General features: G+C 38.3%; 1 protein-coding gene across 1 annotated transcript in view; it reads right to left on the bottom strand.

Annotated features, from left to right (window-relative positions):
* The window catches only part of PRSS12 (serine protease 12), a 91,999-nt gene that overhangs the window by 44,199 nt on the left and 29,056 nt on the right, over positions 1–18,744 (bottom strand). Inside the window, exons 3-5 of the mRNA XM_023505642.2 lie at positions 12,007–12,188; positions 6,443–6,593; positions 1,607–1,785 (exon numbers count right to left, since the gene is read on the bottom strand). Coding sequence (XP_023361410.1) covers positions 1,607–1,785; positions 6,443–6,593; positions 12,007–12,188 — 512 coding nt within the window. The remainder of the gene's footprint in view (positions 1–1,606; positions 1,786–6,442; positions 6,594–12,006; positions 12,189–18,744) is intronic.

Raw genomic sequence — 18,744 nt, 5'->3', positions numbered from 1 at the left:
ATAGTGTTGCATGTGAGGAACTGCAAGGAAAAAAGTACGTTTGGCTGAGTCACAGAGAGTAAGAAGGCTGGAAAAGGAGAAAGGGGCCATGTGGTGAAGAGCTCTACATGTCAAAAATTGGAGTTTATGTTTGCTCCAAGAAGAAATAGATAGCCACTAGAATTGATTGATAAGGGGATGACATAGGCAGACTTGCACTTTAGAAAAATCCCTTTGATATCTGTGTGGAAAATGGATTGAACAGGGAAGATTGAAGGTTCTTCCTCATTAGACTATGAGTTCTTCAAAGTCAGGGATTATCTTTTGCCATTCTTTGTAGCCCCAACATTTAGCATAATGCTGGACATATTGTGTAGGTGCTTAATAAATTTTTGTTGACTGAGTGACTAGAGGTAGAGACAAAATAAGAGGCAACTTCAAAATTCAGGTAAGAGGTGATGAAGAACTGAATTATAGTGGTGACTGTGTAAGTTGGGAAAAGGAGACATAATAAAAATAATAATAATAGATGACTAGCATTTATATAGTGCTTTAGTACTGACAGATTGCTTTACAATTATCTCATTTTATCCCCACAATAACTTTGTGAGATAGATGCTATTATTAGCCCCATTTTACAGAGAAGGAAACTGAGGCTAAGAAATATTAAATGATTCTCCAGGATTACATAGGATTACATACAATAAATTCAGGATTTATTATTTCAGGACTCTGTCCACTGTGCTATCTCATTGCCTCTAATATGAGAAAAAAGTGTGGAGGAAGGAATGAGATTTATCAACTGACTAGATATATGGAGAGCGAGGAGTCAAAGAGAACACCATGGTAGCTAACTTCAGGGAGGGGAATGATGGTGGTGCCCTTGACAGACATAGGGGAAGTTTGGAAAAGAAGCATATCTAGAGAAATAAAGAATGAGCTCTGCTTCTCACTCACTGACTCTGAGATGTGTCTGGCACATGAGTATGTTGTCCAATAGGCAGTTAGTGACATTAGACTAGAGCCTAGGAGAGAAACCAGGAATATGGAGTCTGGGAATTAACATGTTGGAGATTATAACCAAACATACGGGTGCTAATGAGGTCACCAAGGGAAGTCATCTGTGATCAGCTGTTACTCAGTGAATGTGGAAATTAGGCTCCTACCAAAGTCTACCTATCATTTCTCTGAAGGCAAAAGTCCTACTGGACGGTCTAAGATCTGCCTTTTAACACATGGGAGCAGATGAATGAACATTTTATAATTATTAACACTGCTCTTTGGTGTTGCTTGTTCAGCATGCAACAAAGTAATAACATTCCCTTCAATCACGTCCAGTCTGATAAGTCAATACTAATGGCTTACTGCATGCAGGATACTGTGTTAAACATAGAGTTAAAATTGAAATAACAGTTGCCATCTTAAAAAACTGATTTCCTTTGAACCCAAAGACCAACCATCTTCATGGCCAGAAAAACAGATACAGTAGCTGTTGGACCAATCAAAACTCACTTTTATGCATAGATTCTTGGAAGATTTGTTTTCTCCCATGTTTGATGAGAAGGGGTGGGAAGAACAAGGATGGTATCAAGTGGTGAAACTTGGCTTGCATTGCTGGCCTGCATACCTGTCAGAGGGGTGCATGAGACCCCCGCATCCTCCCGGTGGTCACAGTTGTGTTCTCTCCAGGAACTCTTGGGACACTCCTCTAGGGAAAGCTCATTTCCTGTACATTGTACTTCATCCAATATGATGGAGCCTGATCCTTGCCCAAAATGGGCCCGGGACCAAGCTTTGGCAACCCCGCTAAATCAACCAACAAACAAAACAATCAAGAATTACAAGTGTGACCCAGGCATGTGCTCAAGCAACAGTGTTTTTGACAGAGACATCAATCATGTGCAGAAGAAGGGTCCTGGATGTTTGTTGTAAAGGTTTATGGCATTTGTTCACATGTCCTCATTTAACAAGACTACATTCCACGGGAGTAACCTGTTAGGCAGCTGGTGGTGTAGTGGATAGAGTAAAAGACTTGGAGTACAGAAGATCTACTCCTGTTTCAGACACCTAACCAGCTATGTAACCCTGGAAAGTTACTTAACCTTCCCCACCCTCAATTTCCTCGCCTGTAAATTGAAGACAATAATAATATCTACTTCATATAAGGTAGTTGTGAGGATCAAATGAGGTAACATAGGTAAAACACTTTGTAAACTTCAAAGTGCTATGTAAGTGTTAACATAATGAATTTCACTTTTCCTAGTATTTAATAATTCTTAATTATATCCAGGGTTGTGATGGTAAATGTTTAACAATTGACTTTCTCCCAAAATGTTTATACAACATAGATTTCTTTCATCACTTTCTTTTTTTTATTTTACATTTTATTTAATTTTTAATTTTTTTAGATTATATATGTATGTTCATTTTTTCACATATTTCCAGATGAGTCATATTGAGACAGAAAAATCCTTCTCTCACTTTTTAAAGTTTAGACAGTCAATAAAATTAGAAACCAAGCCCTGATTTCTAGCCTTTGCTGATGATGTCCCAGATGTAAATGCTCACATTGTCATCTTAACAATGGGCTTTCAGGAGATGGTACACCCTGGCTCTAGTACCTCCTGGTTATATTTATCCTAAACTTATCTAAGCACCAGATGCTGTAGATTTGGGACAGATTTAGGGATCATAGCATCAAAGGTTCATAGATGAGGGCTGGGAGGGATGTTAATCAAGAATTAAGTCCAATCCTCTCATTTTATAAATAAAAAATCCCGAGATTCAGAGAAATTAAGTGATTTGATCAGGGTCACAATCATCTGGTTGATTCTGACTCCTTCATTTTACAGGGAAGGAAGTCAAGGCCCAGAAGTGAAAATGATCTGTTCAACATCACATAACCCTCACAACACTGAATCTCAACTATCCAGACTTTTCTCAAATTTTAGAACACCCCCCACTCTAGGCTCTGGAAATATAAGTCCATTTTACTGTCAGCAGTATAACTTGTGGTTCTAATGTATGCCTTCTCTATCTTTATCCTGTCTGACTGAAGGTACTGATAGTTTATTTGCCCATGTTCTCCTCAGTGAACATTTGCATCCCCTCTAGCATTTTCTAACTTCTATAATGGTTTATTGGAATGAAATCTTGGAACTTTAGAGGGTCACAGAGCAAAAACTGGAAAAGAGGCCATTTTATCCAATGTTCTCATTTAACAGATGAGAAAACTTGAGGCCCAAGGAGAGGAAATGATTTAGGATTATAGGTCTAGAGTTAGAATAGATCTTAAAAGTCCTCATTTTATAGGTAGTCAAAATGAGGCTAGACAAAGTTAAGAGATTTGCTTAAAGTCATACTGGTAGTACAGTGAAGAGAACACTAGACTTAGGGTCAGAGGGACCCGAGTTCAAATGTGGCCTTTGACACTGATTACCTGTGTGATCTTCAGAAATCATTTAAACAGTCTCTGTCTCAATTTACTAGTAAAATGGTGAATCACAGCACAGGAAAGATGACTGATGTTAATTTGCGGGATAAAGAGACAAAGATGTTGTATGTGGGGATTGCAGGGTGTGTGAGAGAAATAATACTTAGTAAAGCTGGGAAAATAGGTTAGGACTGCAGCGTGAAATGCCAACAGAGAGGTAATTCTAAAGGTAATAGGGAATTTTCAGGAAGAAAGGAAAAAAATAAGCATTTATTAAGCACCCACTATCTACTATGTGCCTGGCACTTTGCTAGGTGCCAGGGATACAAATAAAAGCAAAAGAAGACAGGCTCTGTGCTTAAGGAACTTACATTTTAATTAAGACAGCACACAAAGGAAACCTGAAAATTGAGGGAGAGGGTGAAGAGTACAATAAACGGATAGTTTTAAAATCTGGAACTAGGAGCAGGAACAGTAGGGGAATGAGGACCACTTGAGATCTTTTCCTGAAAAGGAGAACCCATAAAGAACTTACTAGTGTAAAAAGGAGAATATCTAACAGAGAGTTATTCCAGGTTGAAAAGACCACAGGTATTTGATGTTCCAGGGTCAAAAAGCCAAGAGGAAATTGGGGAAAGTTCCAAAATGGGACAGTGTTAGAGTCAGGATTTTGAAGTCCAGAATGCAAGAGCAGGTTCAGAAAGGAGGGGCCCACATCAGAGTCCTTATAGCAAGGATGACTGATAACTGATTTTTAAATAAGAGCATTGGGTTTTTTAAATAGTCTGTTTTTCATTTTTTAAATTTATTTTTAGCTTTTAAAAAAATTCAAATTCTCTACCTCCATTTTTTTTTTTTGGTTGTTGTTGTTTACTTGTTTGTTTGTTTTTTTATGAATAACCTACAATCAGAACAACTATTCATTGCTAAGAGTCATATGCAGTTACTCAAGGACCCTCTCATTCTCTAAAAGCCAAAAGGGATTTAGACAAGAGAATTACCCACAGCTCCAGAAAGATGTCTGGTGTTAATGTGGCTGATAAAGGATGGATAATAGCACCCCAAAGCTCCAAGGGATGGCTTGCATTCCAGCCTGTAGCTCTGCCTCATGTTTATTCTAAGAAACATTTAAAACATTAAGAACTACTGTCGATGTGCAGAAACATGTGGCTTAAAATAATGGCCAAAATGTTTTCTGAAGCCTTCTTTTCTTTTTGGAGCGACTTCAAACACAACCTTCTCCAAGAAACTTTTCCTCAACTTCCCAGCTACTTGTGCCTCCTCCTCTCCCTCACCTAGATTATCTGGCATTTCTTTGTGGACGTATACACACATATTCATTATCTTCCCCACTTATCTGGTGGGTCTTAGAGAGCAGGGACTATTTTAATTTCATTTCTATGTGCCTTAGCAAAGTCTTGGTGCCCAGCAGGTGCTTAATAAATGTTGTGGAATGATTGATTGATAAAAAAGTAATCAGGTTCTTAGAACCTAAGTTCTAAGTGGGTATAGAATTGATCTCATCAGTCCCATCTTTGACACACTGGCACTGAGACACTGACAAGTCTCTAGCCCTCTAAAGGTACTATAGAGTTCTCTCCTTAGTTTAAAAAGGCCAAGGTCTCCCATTGCATCTGGGGCCATCTCCAGTCATTCTGGCCACTGGACCCAGAGGGTTCTGAAGGGGAAAGTGAGGCAGATGACCTTGCCCAGCCCTCTATCATTTCAATCCAATTCTCTTTGAGAACTAAGGACAAACAACAACAACCAGCTTGCAGGGGAGGTGCTGCCCTTGCATTGGAAGAAAAGTAAACCCCTCCCCCATTGAAATTACAACTCAGTCACTAGCATTTTGGCAAATATTTTCACTGCACAAAGGAATCTCACCATTTGTTCTTCAATGCAATCACTGGGCTGTTAATACAGCTGAATATTTTAAAGTTCTTTTCACTGTTTTCTTCCAGTGGACAAGAGACTCCCTGGAGACAATATTTTCACATAATATTTAGGAGAACAAGGCAAAAATGGATATTTTGATGACTGTGGGAGGAGAGATAAATAAGCATTCCTTACACCCCCAAGTCACCTATGAATTCAGAGTAATTCCATCTGTTGGGAATTGAGAATAATTGAATGCATGCTAAATATGTTTACACTTAGTGCTATGGTGAAATTAAGCAAAAGAAGTTTAGTTTAGATCCAGTTTAGAGAAACAAAAGATCAAAAGACCTGAGAAATCAGAGAGCTGAAAAGGCAGCTGGGTAATTCTGATAAAGTATGAAGGAGGAATGAGAGGCTGCTAGGAACAGCCATCCATCAAAAAGCATTCATTAAACACCTACTATGATTCAACCACTATTCTGAGTACTGGGGAGTCCAAGTAAAAGACAAAAGTAATCTCTACTGAGAAAAAAAAATCTACATTCTAACAGTGGAGCCAAACAAGTATCTAGTACATGCAGAACACTTTGAAAGACAATAAATACAAATACATGGAAATGATATAAATATGAGCTAATTGGCAGGAAGAAGCACTTGCAATGAGGTTTCAAGAAAGGTCTCCAGCAGCAGAAGATGGTGCTTGGGCTTCATCTTGAAGAAATAGAGGGAGACTTCATATTAAATGGGTATGAGAAGAGAGCAGACTCCAATGTGAACCAGGAAAGCTCAGTTGGGAAGATGGAATGGTTCTCAGGGGCCCAGAGAAAGCCTGATCTCAGAAAAGACACAGAGAAAAGTACCCCTTCATGCAATCCAAAGGCCAGCGAGTGCAGCAGAAGGAACAAAGGGGGCAATGTGTGTCAAAAGGTCAGAGTTCAGATGCCTCAAATGCAATGTGCATACTGTGTGAACATGGACAAGTCATGATCCTTCCCTCGGCCTCAGCTTCTTCCCCTATAAAATAAGATTGGACCAGATGATCTCATGGATCTGTGAATCTGGTCTTTTGTAGCAGATTGGAAAAGAACAGCCCTTGGATTTGAATTTCCAACATACAAACGAACAAACAAAGAAAGCAAGGAGCCAAACCTCAGGCCAAGCTGGCGGCAGACCACTTCAGCATCCGCGTCATCCCACTGGTCATCACACACTGTGCCCCACTGCCCAGCATGGTAAAGTTCCACTCGGCCCTCATGGCTGCTGCGCCCACCAACAAGCCGCACCAGTGTCCAGGAAGGAGCTGTGGATCCAAAGACAGAGAAAGGACAGCAGCGTCACAGTGAGCAGGAGCCTGTCACCCTCACAGAAGGATGACAGAGCACTCGAGAGCGGCAACAGGAGCCAGGTGAGAGCAGAGTCAGACCTGGGCAAGGGAAGCATTCCTTATTTCAGGGACGATGACTCAAGTGGTTCTGAAGCAGGCAGGACACAGACCATTCTTAGAAGCCTAGAGCAACTATGGGAGCAGGAAGAGGACCCATAATCAGAAGAGCTGAAGCTCATGGAATGGCAGAGAAGAAAGGAACCCCAGACTTATCTAAAGTCAGCCTCTCATTAAAGATGACTCAGGCTCAGAGAGGGGAAGGAAAGCCTCTTGGGTATGGTAGTAAGTGGCAGGACTGGGATTGAAGCCTTGTCTTCTAACTCTAAACCCAATGCTCTTTTTATTATTAGCCTATATATATATGTATATATATATATTTTTTTTCTTTCTTCTCTTTTTTGGTAAGGCAATTGGGGTTAAATGACATTAGAAAGTGTTAGTGTCTGAGACCGGATTTGAGCTCAAGGCTTCCTGACTTCAGAGCTGGTACTCTATTCACTCTGCTATTCTAGTTGTTTCCAAAATATATCTTCTTTACTTTAACAAGAGAATTCAATTCCTAGACTTTTTTTTACCTGCACTGTTATTATGATGGTGATAACATTTCTATCCATGACAGTCCATTCACCCAATATACTATTATTAATTATGCCATTTGTCTTATTAGTCCTGATGCTTTCAAAGCTGTCTCATTTCCAGGAAGTGTTTTATTAATGAGACCAGTCAGAATTCTAAATCAGAAGAGGATAAGGACTCAACCCATGATTTCATTGATAAAGAGAACTCTTGGAGTAAGAAACTCCCTCTACAAATGTAGGTAGGACTTGAACTCTGGTCTTCCTAACCCTCTCATCCTTTACCAGACCTCATGCCCCATACCTTTGGGCTCTTTTCCTTCTCCTCTTTATGGGCTACTAAATAGAGCTGGAGAAAGTTACTGAATGATGCTGATGAAATACATTATAAAATTCATGCTACCCATCTTTAATTGGGCCCTCATTTACTATGATAATGCTGTTATTGTTCCCTATTTGATTCCCTATTTTACTCCCTGCAAAAGCTATTTTAAATGTTTTATTCCTGTTTCAAGTCTCTCATATCTCACTCTTTCTGATGAGATTCTTACCTCTTGAGGCAGCTAGGTAGTGCAGTGAATAGAGCACCAGCCCTGAAGACAGGAGGACCCGAATTCAAATTTGGCTTCAGACACTAACCACATCCTAGCTGTGTGACCCTAGCCAAGACACTTAACCCCAATTGCCTCAGCAAAAAAATAAATAAATAAATAAATAAATAAATAAAAAAAAATTAAGAAAATTGAAGTCACTCTCTATGAGATGCCCCTTTTCCTCTTCTCTTCATTTCAAAACCACTTGATATTATTTCCCACTCTCATCTCTTTTCCCGTTTTTTCTTCACTACTTCCAGCAGCAGCAGCAGCAGCAACAATAGCAGCAGCAGCAGCTTAGCTTAGTACAGTGCCAAGGACATAGTAATATAAATTGTTATGGCTGGATTAATTGATTGATTGGTAACCTCAACAATTTCCATAGGCTCAGTTATTCTCTTTATATAGATGACTCCCACATCTACATATCAAGCCCCAGTATCTCCCTTGAAAGTCAGTCTTGCACCACCAATTTTAATAGCCCACTGAAACTATCGTTCAATATGGACGTTCAGAGACATGTTAAACCTACCAGATCCAAAATGGAGCTCATCTTTCCCCTCAACCTTCCTTTCTTCCAAACTTCCCCCATTTTCAAATCTCCTACATTCATAGTATGTTATCTTCAACTCATCCCTTTCCCTCACTCCATATATCCAGCCAATGACCAAATCTCACCATTTCTATCTCTCCAAACTCTCTCTCCTCAAGTCTCTTTTCACTATTCACATAGTCATCCCTTTAGTTCAGGCTCCCAACCCCTGGATTATTGCAACAGACTCTGAAGTGGTCACCTTACCTTAAGTCACTGACTATTCCAGTCCACCTTGCACATGCTATTATGAGTGATTTTCCTTAAGCACAGATTTGGTTGTGTCATTCCCCTGCTTAAGAACTTCCAGTGGCTCCCTATTATCTCTAAGATCAAACATCAGCTCATCTGCTTACATTTTAAAGACTTTCACCACCTACAATCTACCTTTTCAACCACATTGTACATAACTGTAAAATACTCACTCTATGAGCTAGACCAACTGGAATTCTTTGTGTTCCACCCACACATCATTCTGCTCTCCATAATTATATCTGTTTGTAGACTGTCCCCAAAACCTGGATCCCACTTCTTTGCTTCTGCAGCAGAGTCCCTCTTTTTCTTCTACATATAGTTCAAGCACTATCTCTGATATAAGGCCCTTCCTTATGCACCCAAGGCCCAGCACCCCCAACTATGCCATATTTATATATATTTTCTTCATATTTATTCTACATGTAATTACAAAAATCCCAGTTTAACTATTCCTTGAGAGTAGGGAAGATTAATTCTTTGAATTTGAATTCCTAAAACATTATACAGTGCCTCATACAGTGCCACTTAGGAGACAAGCAATAAATTTTTGTTGATTGATGATTCCTGATACGTAGATTGCATTTCCAGTAATAACATAATGAGTAATTCTAATAAATTATAACAGGTTGGTGGAAATCACTTACATGATTCTTTTTAAAGGCATAGAAAGGAATAACAAATCTAATAATAATTAGATATAGTTCACTCTTAAATGCTAGTAGTGTTTCATTTATTGATTGAAGCAATATTGGAAAATTTTCACTAAAATATATTTTTTTTAAAAAAGACAATAAAAATCTTAGAACTATAAAGTGTCTGAAAAGTCTCAGTGATATACAGGTCATCTGGGTTTCCCAAGTCTAAATCAACTGAGATCTCAATTGATCTTCCTATTAATTATTTTAATTAAAGCCTTGAACACCTAGACTATATTTGCCTTCCTCTCCCCTAAAATCTTCCTCCAACGTCTCACCCTAGATGGAGTTGATTGTAAGCTCCAAAAAGAGCTCTGTTCAACTTGGTTTTGGCAAGTGTTACTGAGAACTGAAAGGGCATAAAGCCCGGGTACAGTGAAAAGCTGCCCATCGATGTCATTTCTCTGAGCTTCATAAATGGGGACAATAATACCTATTCACCAAAGGGTTGTAAGCCTCAAATGAGATTGCATTGCTCATACAATATTATTTATTATTATAGGAATGGGGTGGGGTTTAAAACATGCAAAGGCATAAGAAATTGATGATTATTTCTAGGTGTAGGACTGGATCAAGAAAGACTGCATAGAGAAGTGGGACTTGATCTAGGTTTTGAAGGGAGAGAAAAAGTTCAACCAGTTGAAATGGGAAAGGAGTGTGGTCCATATACAAGGACTTATATAAATACATATTTATATAATATAATTATATAAAATAATAATAAATAATGTAATATAATAAATAAATATAAATTCAAGGAATCAACAAAAGCCAAAATGGGACTGGCTACTTATAGTGTGTCTGAAACAGAGATCATATGAGTAGGAATATTGTGAAATAAATATAGAAATTTTGGTCTGAGCCTCAATGTAGGTAGGCTTTAAGATCATGCTAAAGAGTCTGCATTTTATATTACTGATCAATGCCTACTTAAGAGTGTAGAGTGCATATGTGTAAATGCATATGTATATATTGTATGCATGTAGGCATACATATCTGTGTATATAGATATGTATGTTTGTGAATATATGTTTTTATGTATATATAAATTATACCTGTGCTTAACTTAGCTTCTTTGAGAGAAGTGAGGGGGGACAAAAGCGGGGGGGGAAGAATAAAGTAAAAATTGCACAGCAAAGAACAAAAGAATAACCTACAAGGAAGCAAAGAAAAGATGGACAGTTATGAATATAATCTCTTCCATTATTTTTATATATGCTCTCTTGAAATGGAAACTTATTGTTATATATTTTGAATTCTCTTTCATGTTCTGCTGGGCACATGATAATGTTTTTTTTTTTTCTTTTCTGTCTCTTTTTCTGTTTTATTTCTTCTTATTTTGTGTTTAATTTTAAATAAATAAATATATATATATATATATATATTTAAAAGAGCATAAATTGGCAAAATATCAAAAAAGTATCAAAACTTTTAACAAGTTATTTTAACAAATTAACCAGCTTTAATAAGATTATCTTGGCAGCTATATGAAGAGTAGTTTGAAGAAAAAAGAGAATGGAGGCAAGAAGACCAATTAGGAATATTCTGTTGACTAGACAAGAGGAGATGAGTACCCATACTCCAGTTATAGGAAGGAGGGAAGGAGATTGTTTTCAGAGATGCTATAAATACAAAAGGGTAATGCACTGGCAGTTGATGAGATGTGGGGGATGAAGGGTCAAGGATTATAGGATTTAAAAATGGTAGGCATCTTGGAGACCAGTGAGTCCAACCTCCTCGTTTTATAAAAGAAATTAAAGATGAGAGGGGGGAAAAGTGACCTGTCTAAATTCACACAGGAAGTCAGTGGCAGAGCTAAGATTTAAATCCAGGTCTTTAGATTCCAAAAATGCTCTTCTCATGATGCCAAGCTTCCAAAAGAAAGACTGTCTATGATTTTTTTTAATCTGTTGAAAAGAAAATATTCTGAAAATAACTTTATAAAAACCAAGGAAATTGTGGTTCAACTCTTAGAAATACTATGAGGAAGATTTCAGAAGACTATAAATTTTGACATTTCAAAATTATACTGCATTTAAAGTAACTATTCTAAGAAAAGAACCAAGACAAATCTAGTTATTTGTAATTATAACAATAGCTTAAATGTATATTATGTATATATATATGTACAGATATAACATTTTAGCTATTGTTATACGTGTATATATGAATACATATTTTAGCAATTGTTATACATCTATATACATACAGAATATATATTTCAGCAGTTGTTATATATGTATGCTATATATGACATATCATATATTAGCAATATATTATTAATCATATATTAGTGATATATAATGTGTAGAATATTATATAAACACATATATAATCTCATTTTAAGGTTCATGAAGCACTCTACCCACCTTATCTCAATTAACTCAGTGAGTTACTTACTAAAGGTATTCTTATCCCCATTTACAGCTGAGCAGCCTGAGTCTCAGAGAGGTTAGGTAATTTGCTGGTGATATTGCTAGTAAGCATCAGTGACAGGATTAGAAATCTGGTCCCTCCTGATTCCATATCATCTGTTCTTTTTGCTAAATATGGCTGCTTCCCTGTGCTGAAGACACATTAAAATTGAAAGAAGAAAATCCTTGGATATCATTGTGGTACCCTGGTAAAAACTGCACAAGACTGCAGCTGCCATCTTCTGTGGACATGTCCCCTGGGGCCCGGTGGTGTCTCGTTCACAAAGTAGGATGTTGTCTTCATCCCCTTGGCAGTGGATGTTGCTCCAGTGAATGGGAATGAGTCCCAGTTCAGAAATTGGGGTCTGTTTGGCTGTCCCTTTGGCCCTGGGAGGGAGAAAGCCACAGTTAAGTTATGAAATAAACCTCCAAGCATGTGGGTTTGGGAACATGAGAAGGATGGGGAGGAGGAGAAGGAAAGGGGAAAGAGCTTCCAAGGAAATTAAGATGTCAGATCAAAGCTTGGGCAAACTAACCACAATAACTTCATTCTTTTCACTGGTTCTGCAAGACTTTTAATTTTTACAGACCTTTTAAAATAATACTAGCTCTTTAATTTGGTGCTGAAAGAGATCCTTGCCAATAGCCTCTAATTAAAGAGGAGAAATCAGCATGGTTCTCAAAGCACAGTGCTAACCACAGTCCCCTCCTACTCAATAAACTTCAGTGGCTCCCTACATATTACCTCTACTATTCAATAGAAACTGCCCCATCTGGTAGTGAAAGTTCTTCTTCCTACCTTTCCCTTCCATGGTCCAGCCAAACTGGACTGCTCAGTAATTGTCCCATGCAACAGTTCATCTTTTGTCTTTATGCCTTAACACAGGCTGTCTCCCTAGGCCTGAAATGTATTCCTTCCTTGTGTCTGCAGCTTTAAATCCCTAGTTTCTTTTGCAATTCACCTCAAACACCAACTTCTCTCTGATAGCTATTCCTACTTCCCCCAACCCCCTCTCTACCTTTACATGTTTTCTGTTTTACATGTATTTGTATACACACACACACACACACACACACACACACACAGTGTTTCCCCTATTAGAGTATAATCTGCCCAAGGGCAGGAACTATTTCACCTTCCCCTGTTACCTAAGCACCTGTCACATAGTAGGTGCTTTGTCAGCACTTGATTTATAATCAAGTTTCATTTTTCTTTTAATGCATCTGTGATTTCATTAGCATAAAGAAATTCTTCTACCAATGCAGACTGACAGGTGCTTTCTGATACACTTGTAGAGCAGCTGAGGACACTGAAAGACAAATAAGTCACATAGCCACTGTGTGGGACAGGCTAGTTTGGAACCCAGATTTTCCTGACTCCTAGCTGGCCCTCCCTGTATGATCTCATGTTGCCTCCTACTCCACTATGTCACTGCTTGCTCAATGTCCTTTGTGTCACAGGGTAAAAGAAAAATTAATTCATAAGTTACCTAAAAGCAGGAACTGCCTTTTGCCTTTGTTTGTATTCCCAGAATTCAGTACAGTGCCTAGCACATAGTAGGTGCTTAATAAATATATATTGACTGATGAAGTGAAGAAGTGACTTAGGTGGTTTCATATCTACAAAGCAGCCCTACCCTATATCTATGTACTATTGGGTATTGGTCTCATTGGCCCCCAACCAAACTCGTGTCCTTGTCTTAAACAAGAAATGGTGGGAGTAGCACTGGCAAAGCCTTGCCCCTAGGAGGGAAGGATAGAAATGGATAGCTTCACACATTGTACCAATTTCATCTTCAGGAACAAGTTAAGAAAAACAAAACAGAATTATTGGTATGAGAGAAAGAAACAATTTAGATTGGCACGATAGAATGATCATGGATTTAGAGTTAGAAGGGACATTATGGACCATCATGGTCCAAGGACTTCATTTATAGCTGAGGAAGAGATGCCCAGAGCAGCTAGAGACTTGCCTGGGGTCACACAGTTGGCATGTGTCCCAGATAAGATTTGTATCTAGATTTTCTTGATTCCACAACCAGTGCCCATTATATCATACTACCTCTCATTGAGACCTTTAGTCTCACTTAATAGTGTCACTAACTAGCTCTAGGACCTTGGACAAATGACAGTATCTTTTGGCTTCAGTTTTGCCATCAGTAAAATAATTGGGTTTTAAAGAGATCTTAAAGGAGGGAAAGGGACCCACATGTGCAAAACTGTTTGTGGCAGCCCTGTTTGTAGTGGCAAAAAACTGGAAACTTAGTGGATGCTCATCAGTTGGGAAATGACATGAATGTTAGGGAATATTATTGTTCTGTAAGAAAGAATCAGCAGGATGATTTCAAAGAGGTCTGGAGAGACTTACATCAAGTGAAATGAGCAGAATCAGTAGATCATTATACATGGCAACAAGACTATACAATGATCAGTTCTGATGGATGTGGCTCTCTTCAACAATGAGATGAAAGATAACAGTTCCAATGGTCTTATGATGAAGAGAGCCATCTGCACTCAGAGAGAGAACCGTGGGAACTGAGTGTGGACCACAACATAGCATTTTCACTCTTTTCATTGTTGCTTGCTTGCATCTTCTTCTTCTTTTTTTTTTGTTTTTTGCTGGTTCGATTTGATTTTTCTTGTGCAGCACAATAATTGTATAATTATGTATGCATATATTGAATTTAACATATATTTCTATCATGGTTAATATATATTGGACTACTTGCCATCTAGGGGAGGGTGTGTGGGAAAGGAGGGAAAATTGGAACACAAGGTTTTACAAGGGCTAATGTTGAAGAATTGCCCATGCATATGTGTTGAAAAATAAAAAGCTTTAATTAAAAAAAATGGGTTTATATCAGGTGATCTCTGAATTCTTTTCCAGCTTGTAACACTGGGTAAATGACTTAACCCCTCTGGGGTTTAGCTACCTCCTCTGGAAATTGAGGGTTTTGGACTTGAGAGTATCTAAAGGCCCTGCCTGCTTTAAATTTATATTCCTATAATCCTTGAGCTGTTATAGGGTTGTTAAAGAGCTCTAATTATCCCTCACATTTCACTAGGGCTGAAAGAGCTTTTCTGTAACATCAGTACCCCCAATGCACAGATGATGAAACTGAGGCTTAAGGATATTCAACAAGTCACCCATAGGCACAGTCTTGGTTCAAGTTAAACATCCTTTTTGCTCCATCCTCCTCCAACATCCTATGACTATAGGAACATAGAGTACTGGAGTTCTACATTTCCAAAGTCCTTTCCAACATTACATTTTTGAGAGAATTGTATATAATTACTGTGAAAGCTAAATGTTAAATAAATGATCTGAGAGATGATCAGTTCCTGATTAAAATAACAAGCCTTGGCAGGAAGAATGTGAAGCTGATTACCCAAGAATGGAATCCAGATGGATCCCACTCATCTCATCTAATCCACAGATTTTTAGAAGTTGTTTTGAATGAATCCAGACTGATATTAATATTCTAAATACTTATTCTAATAGGCAAGGTGTCTCTGGAAATCCACCCACCAGATGCCATTCTGGATCCTACCAGCAAATCCAGGAATATATTGAAGTCCTTGAACAGATGCCATGACTATCCATTATAGCAGCAACAAAGACAGATTAGCCTGAGTGATGAAGCAAGGAAAGAGATGGTATACAGAGGGATAATGAGCAATGCGACTGACTTCTGGGAACTTCATGCTTTTCCAAGTGATAATGATATTAAAAAAAAAAAACACTCCTAGCCATTACAAAGCTCCTCATTATTTTATGGACAACTCGCCCAAGGCAAGAACTCACAAGATGGTCAGAAAAAGCAATGCAAGGACACTCTCAAGGTCTCTCGTAAGAGCTTTAGAATCAATTGTATGACATGGGAGACACCGCACAGGACTGACCAGCATGGGCCCTCATCAGAGAAGGTACTGTGCTCTCTGAACAAAGTAGGACTGAATTAGCTCAGAAGATATGCAAGATGCTCAAAGTTGGAGAAGTCACCCCAAATGTTCATAGGGACTATTTGTGCCCAGTCTGTGGTACAGCATTCTGAATTAATCTGGCCAGCCACAGTTGGACATACTGTATCGCAACTCTAATATACTGATGTAACTTTGGTCCTCTTTGGGAAGAAAGGACAATAACCAACTAACCAGGCTTGCAGAAAGAGTCGACTTGCCCTGAATCACACAACTGTTAAGTATCTGAGGAAAGATTTGAACTTGGACCTCTCTAAGTCGAAGGCCTGTGCTCTATGCACTATGCTATGATCTCTTTCTTCTCTAAAAGTCTCCAGTTGTCTTAGTATTTTTCTCTTTTTTCTTTCATGCCTCAATTCATCAGATGGGTTTTTCCCCTTCAGAAATGAATTTTTTAAAAGGAAATAATTTATAAACATCTCATTTATGCACAGGCTCACGGCTGGAAGGGACTTCAGTGATCATTTAGTTCAATCTTTTTACATTTAAGAAAAACTGGAGTTTGGGGAAGGTCCAGAGTCTAGCTCAAGGTCATAAAGGGAATAAATGTAAAAATGATAATAATAATAATAATAAATAGAAACAAGAACTACAAACACTAAGGATTCATACTAAGATATAGCACTCTCTGCTCTCAAAGGACTTAAATACTCCCTAGAGTATACAGTAGACACACAGATAAGTACTCTGATCTTATTGATATGATCTTCTAAATCTACTGGAGGCTGTTTGCCCATCTGTAAAATGAAAGGGTTTGATATCTAGATCTATGCCTATATAAGCCTGGGATTACAATCTTTTTTTTAAATTATTATAACTTTTTATTGACAGAGCCCATGCCTGGATAATTTTTTTACAACATTATCCCTTGCATTCACTTCTGTTCTGACTTTTCCCTTCCCTCCCTTCACCCCCTCTCCTTGATGGCAGGCAGTCTTATATATGTTAAGTATGTTATAGTATATCCTAGATACAATATATGTGTGGAGAACTGTACAGTTCTCTTGTTGCACAGGAAGCATTGGATTCAGAAGGTAAAAATAACCTAGGAAGAAAAACAAAAATGCAAACAGTTCACACTCATTTCCCAGTGTTCCTTCTTTGGATGTAGCTGATTCTGTCCATCATTGATCAATTGGAACTGAATTAGATCTCTTTGTTGAAGGAATCCACTTCCATCAGATTACATCTTCATACAGTATCGTTGTTGATGTATATAATGATCTCTTGGTTCTGCTCATTTCACTTAGCATCAGTTCATGTAGGTCTCTCCAAGGCTCTCTTGTATTCATCCTGCTGGTCATTTCTTACAGAACAATAATATTCCATAACATTCATATACCACAATTTACCCAACCATTCTCCAATTGATGGGCATCCATTCATTTTCCAGTTTCTAGCCACTGCAAACAGGGCTGCCACAAACATTTTTGGCAAATATAGGTCCCTTTCCCTTCTTTAGTATCTCTTTGAGATATAAGCACAGTAGTAACACTGAAGGATCAAAGGGTATGCACAGTTTGATACCTTTTTGGGCATAATTCCAGGATTGTTCTCCGGGGTGGTTGGATTCATTCACAACTCCACCAACAATGCATCAGTGTCCCAGTTTTCCCGCATCCCCTCCAACATTCGTCATAATTTTTTCCTATCATTCTAGCCAATCTGACAGGTATGTAGTGGTATCTCAGAGTTGTCTTAATTTGCATTTCTCTGATCAATAGTGATTTGGAACACTTTTTCATAGAAGTGGAAATAGTTTCAATTTCATCATCTGAAAATTGTCTGTTCATATCCTTTGACCATTTATCAGTTGGAGAATGGCTTGAATTTTTATAAATTGTGGTCAATTCTCTATATATTTTGGAAATGAGGCCTTTATGAGAACTTTTAACTATAAAAATGTTTTCCCAATTTATTGCTTCCCTTCTAATCTTGTCTGCATTAATTTTGATTGTACAAAGGCTTTTTAATTTGATATAATCAAATTTTTTTCTTTTGGGATCAGTAATGATCTCTAGTTCTTTTACAAATTCCTTCCTCCTCCACAAGTCTGAGAGGTAAACTATTCTATGTTCCTCTAATTTATTTACAATCTCGTTCTTAATGCCTACATCATGGACCCATTTTGATCTTATCTTGTGTATGCTGTTAAGTGTGGGTCCATGCTAGTATTACAATCTATCCAAGCCTGCATATCCTGGGTGATGCTTGTTCACATACCCCTACAATATGTTTAGTGGTAGGGTTGGGGAGGCAATCAAGATGAAATGACTCAATATGCATAGGCCTTCCTTACTTTCTGTTGAAATCATGAAGATATTATTGGAACACATGGGCCATCCACTGGACCATCATCCCCTTTTGTCACTTGACCAAGCATTCTTCTCTTTTGATTATAAATTAAAGTGAGAATCCTAGTAACTGGTGAATTAGGGGATGCTTTGCAAAAGGGTAGCAGGAACTGAGCCCTGAAGGAAGATCAGCATTCTGATAAGCAAAGGTAATAAGGAAATACATTCCAGGAATGAGGACAGTGTAGATCAATACAAATAAACATGGAATGGGGTGCTGACGATGGTGTCAGTTACCAGAAATGTTGATTTCAGGGATGAAGGCCCAGATGGAATGGGGGCCACAAGAGAATGTAGATGTGGCCTCTTCTTCTTCAGAAGTCTTTAAGCAGAGGGTAGGTGACCATTTGTTGGGTACGTTATTCTGGGGATTTCTTTTGTGCATGAGTTGGACTAGATAGTTCCTTAGGTCCTTTCCAACTCCCAGATTCTGTGGTTCTGGGGATGGGTGCCAAATATGTGGTAGATGTGCAGTTGATTCAGTGGAGGCAGGGTAGGAATCAGCTCCCCCAGACTCCAAATCCAGGGTTCTTTAGCATGCAAAAGCCTGGGGGATTTTATAAATCTCTCCCTACTCCATTCTCAGGAAGTAAACCAGTAAGTCTGCT

The sequence above is a fragment of the Sarcophilus harrisii genome, chromosome 6 (genome assembly GCF_902635505.1).
Source record: "Sarcophilus harrisii chromosome 6, mSarHar1.11, whole genome shotgun sequence".
Taxonomy (NCBI): Eukaryota; Metazoa; Chordata; class Mammalia; order Dasyuromorphia; family Dasyuridae; genus Sarcophilus; species Sarcophilus harrisii.
The sequence above is the reverse complement of the archived record's forward strand: the minus strand, read 5'-3'. Positions and strand labels throughout refer to the sequence as shown.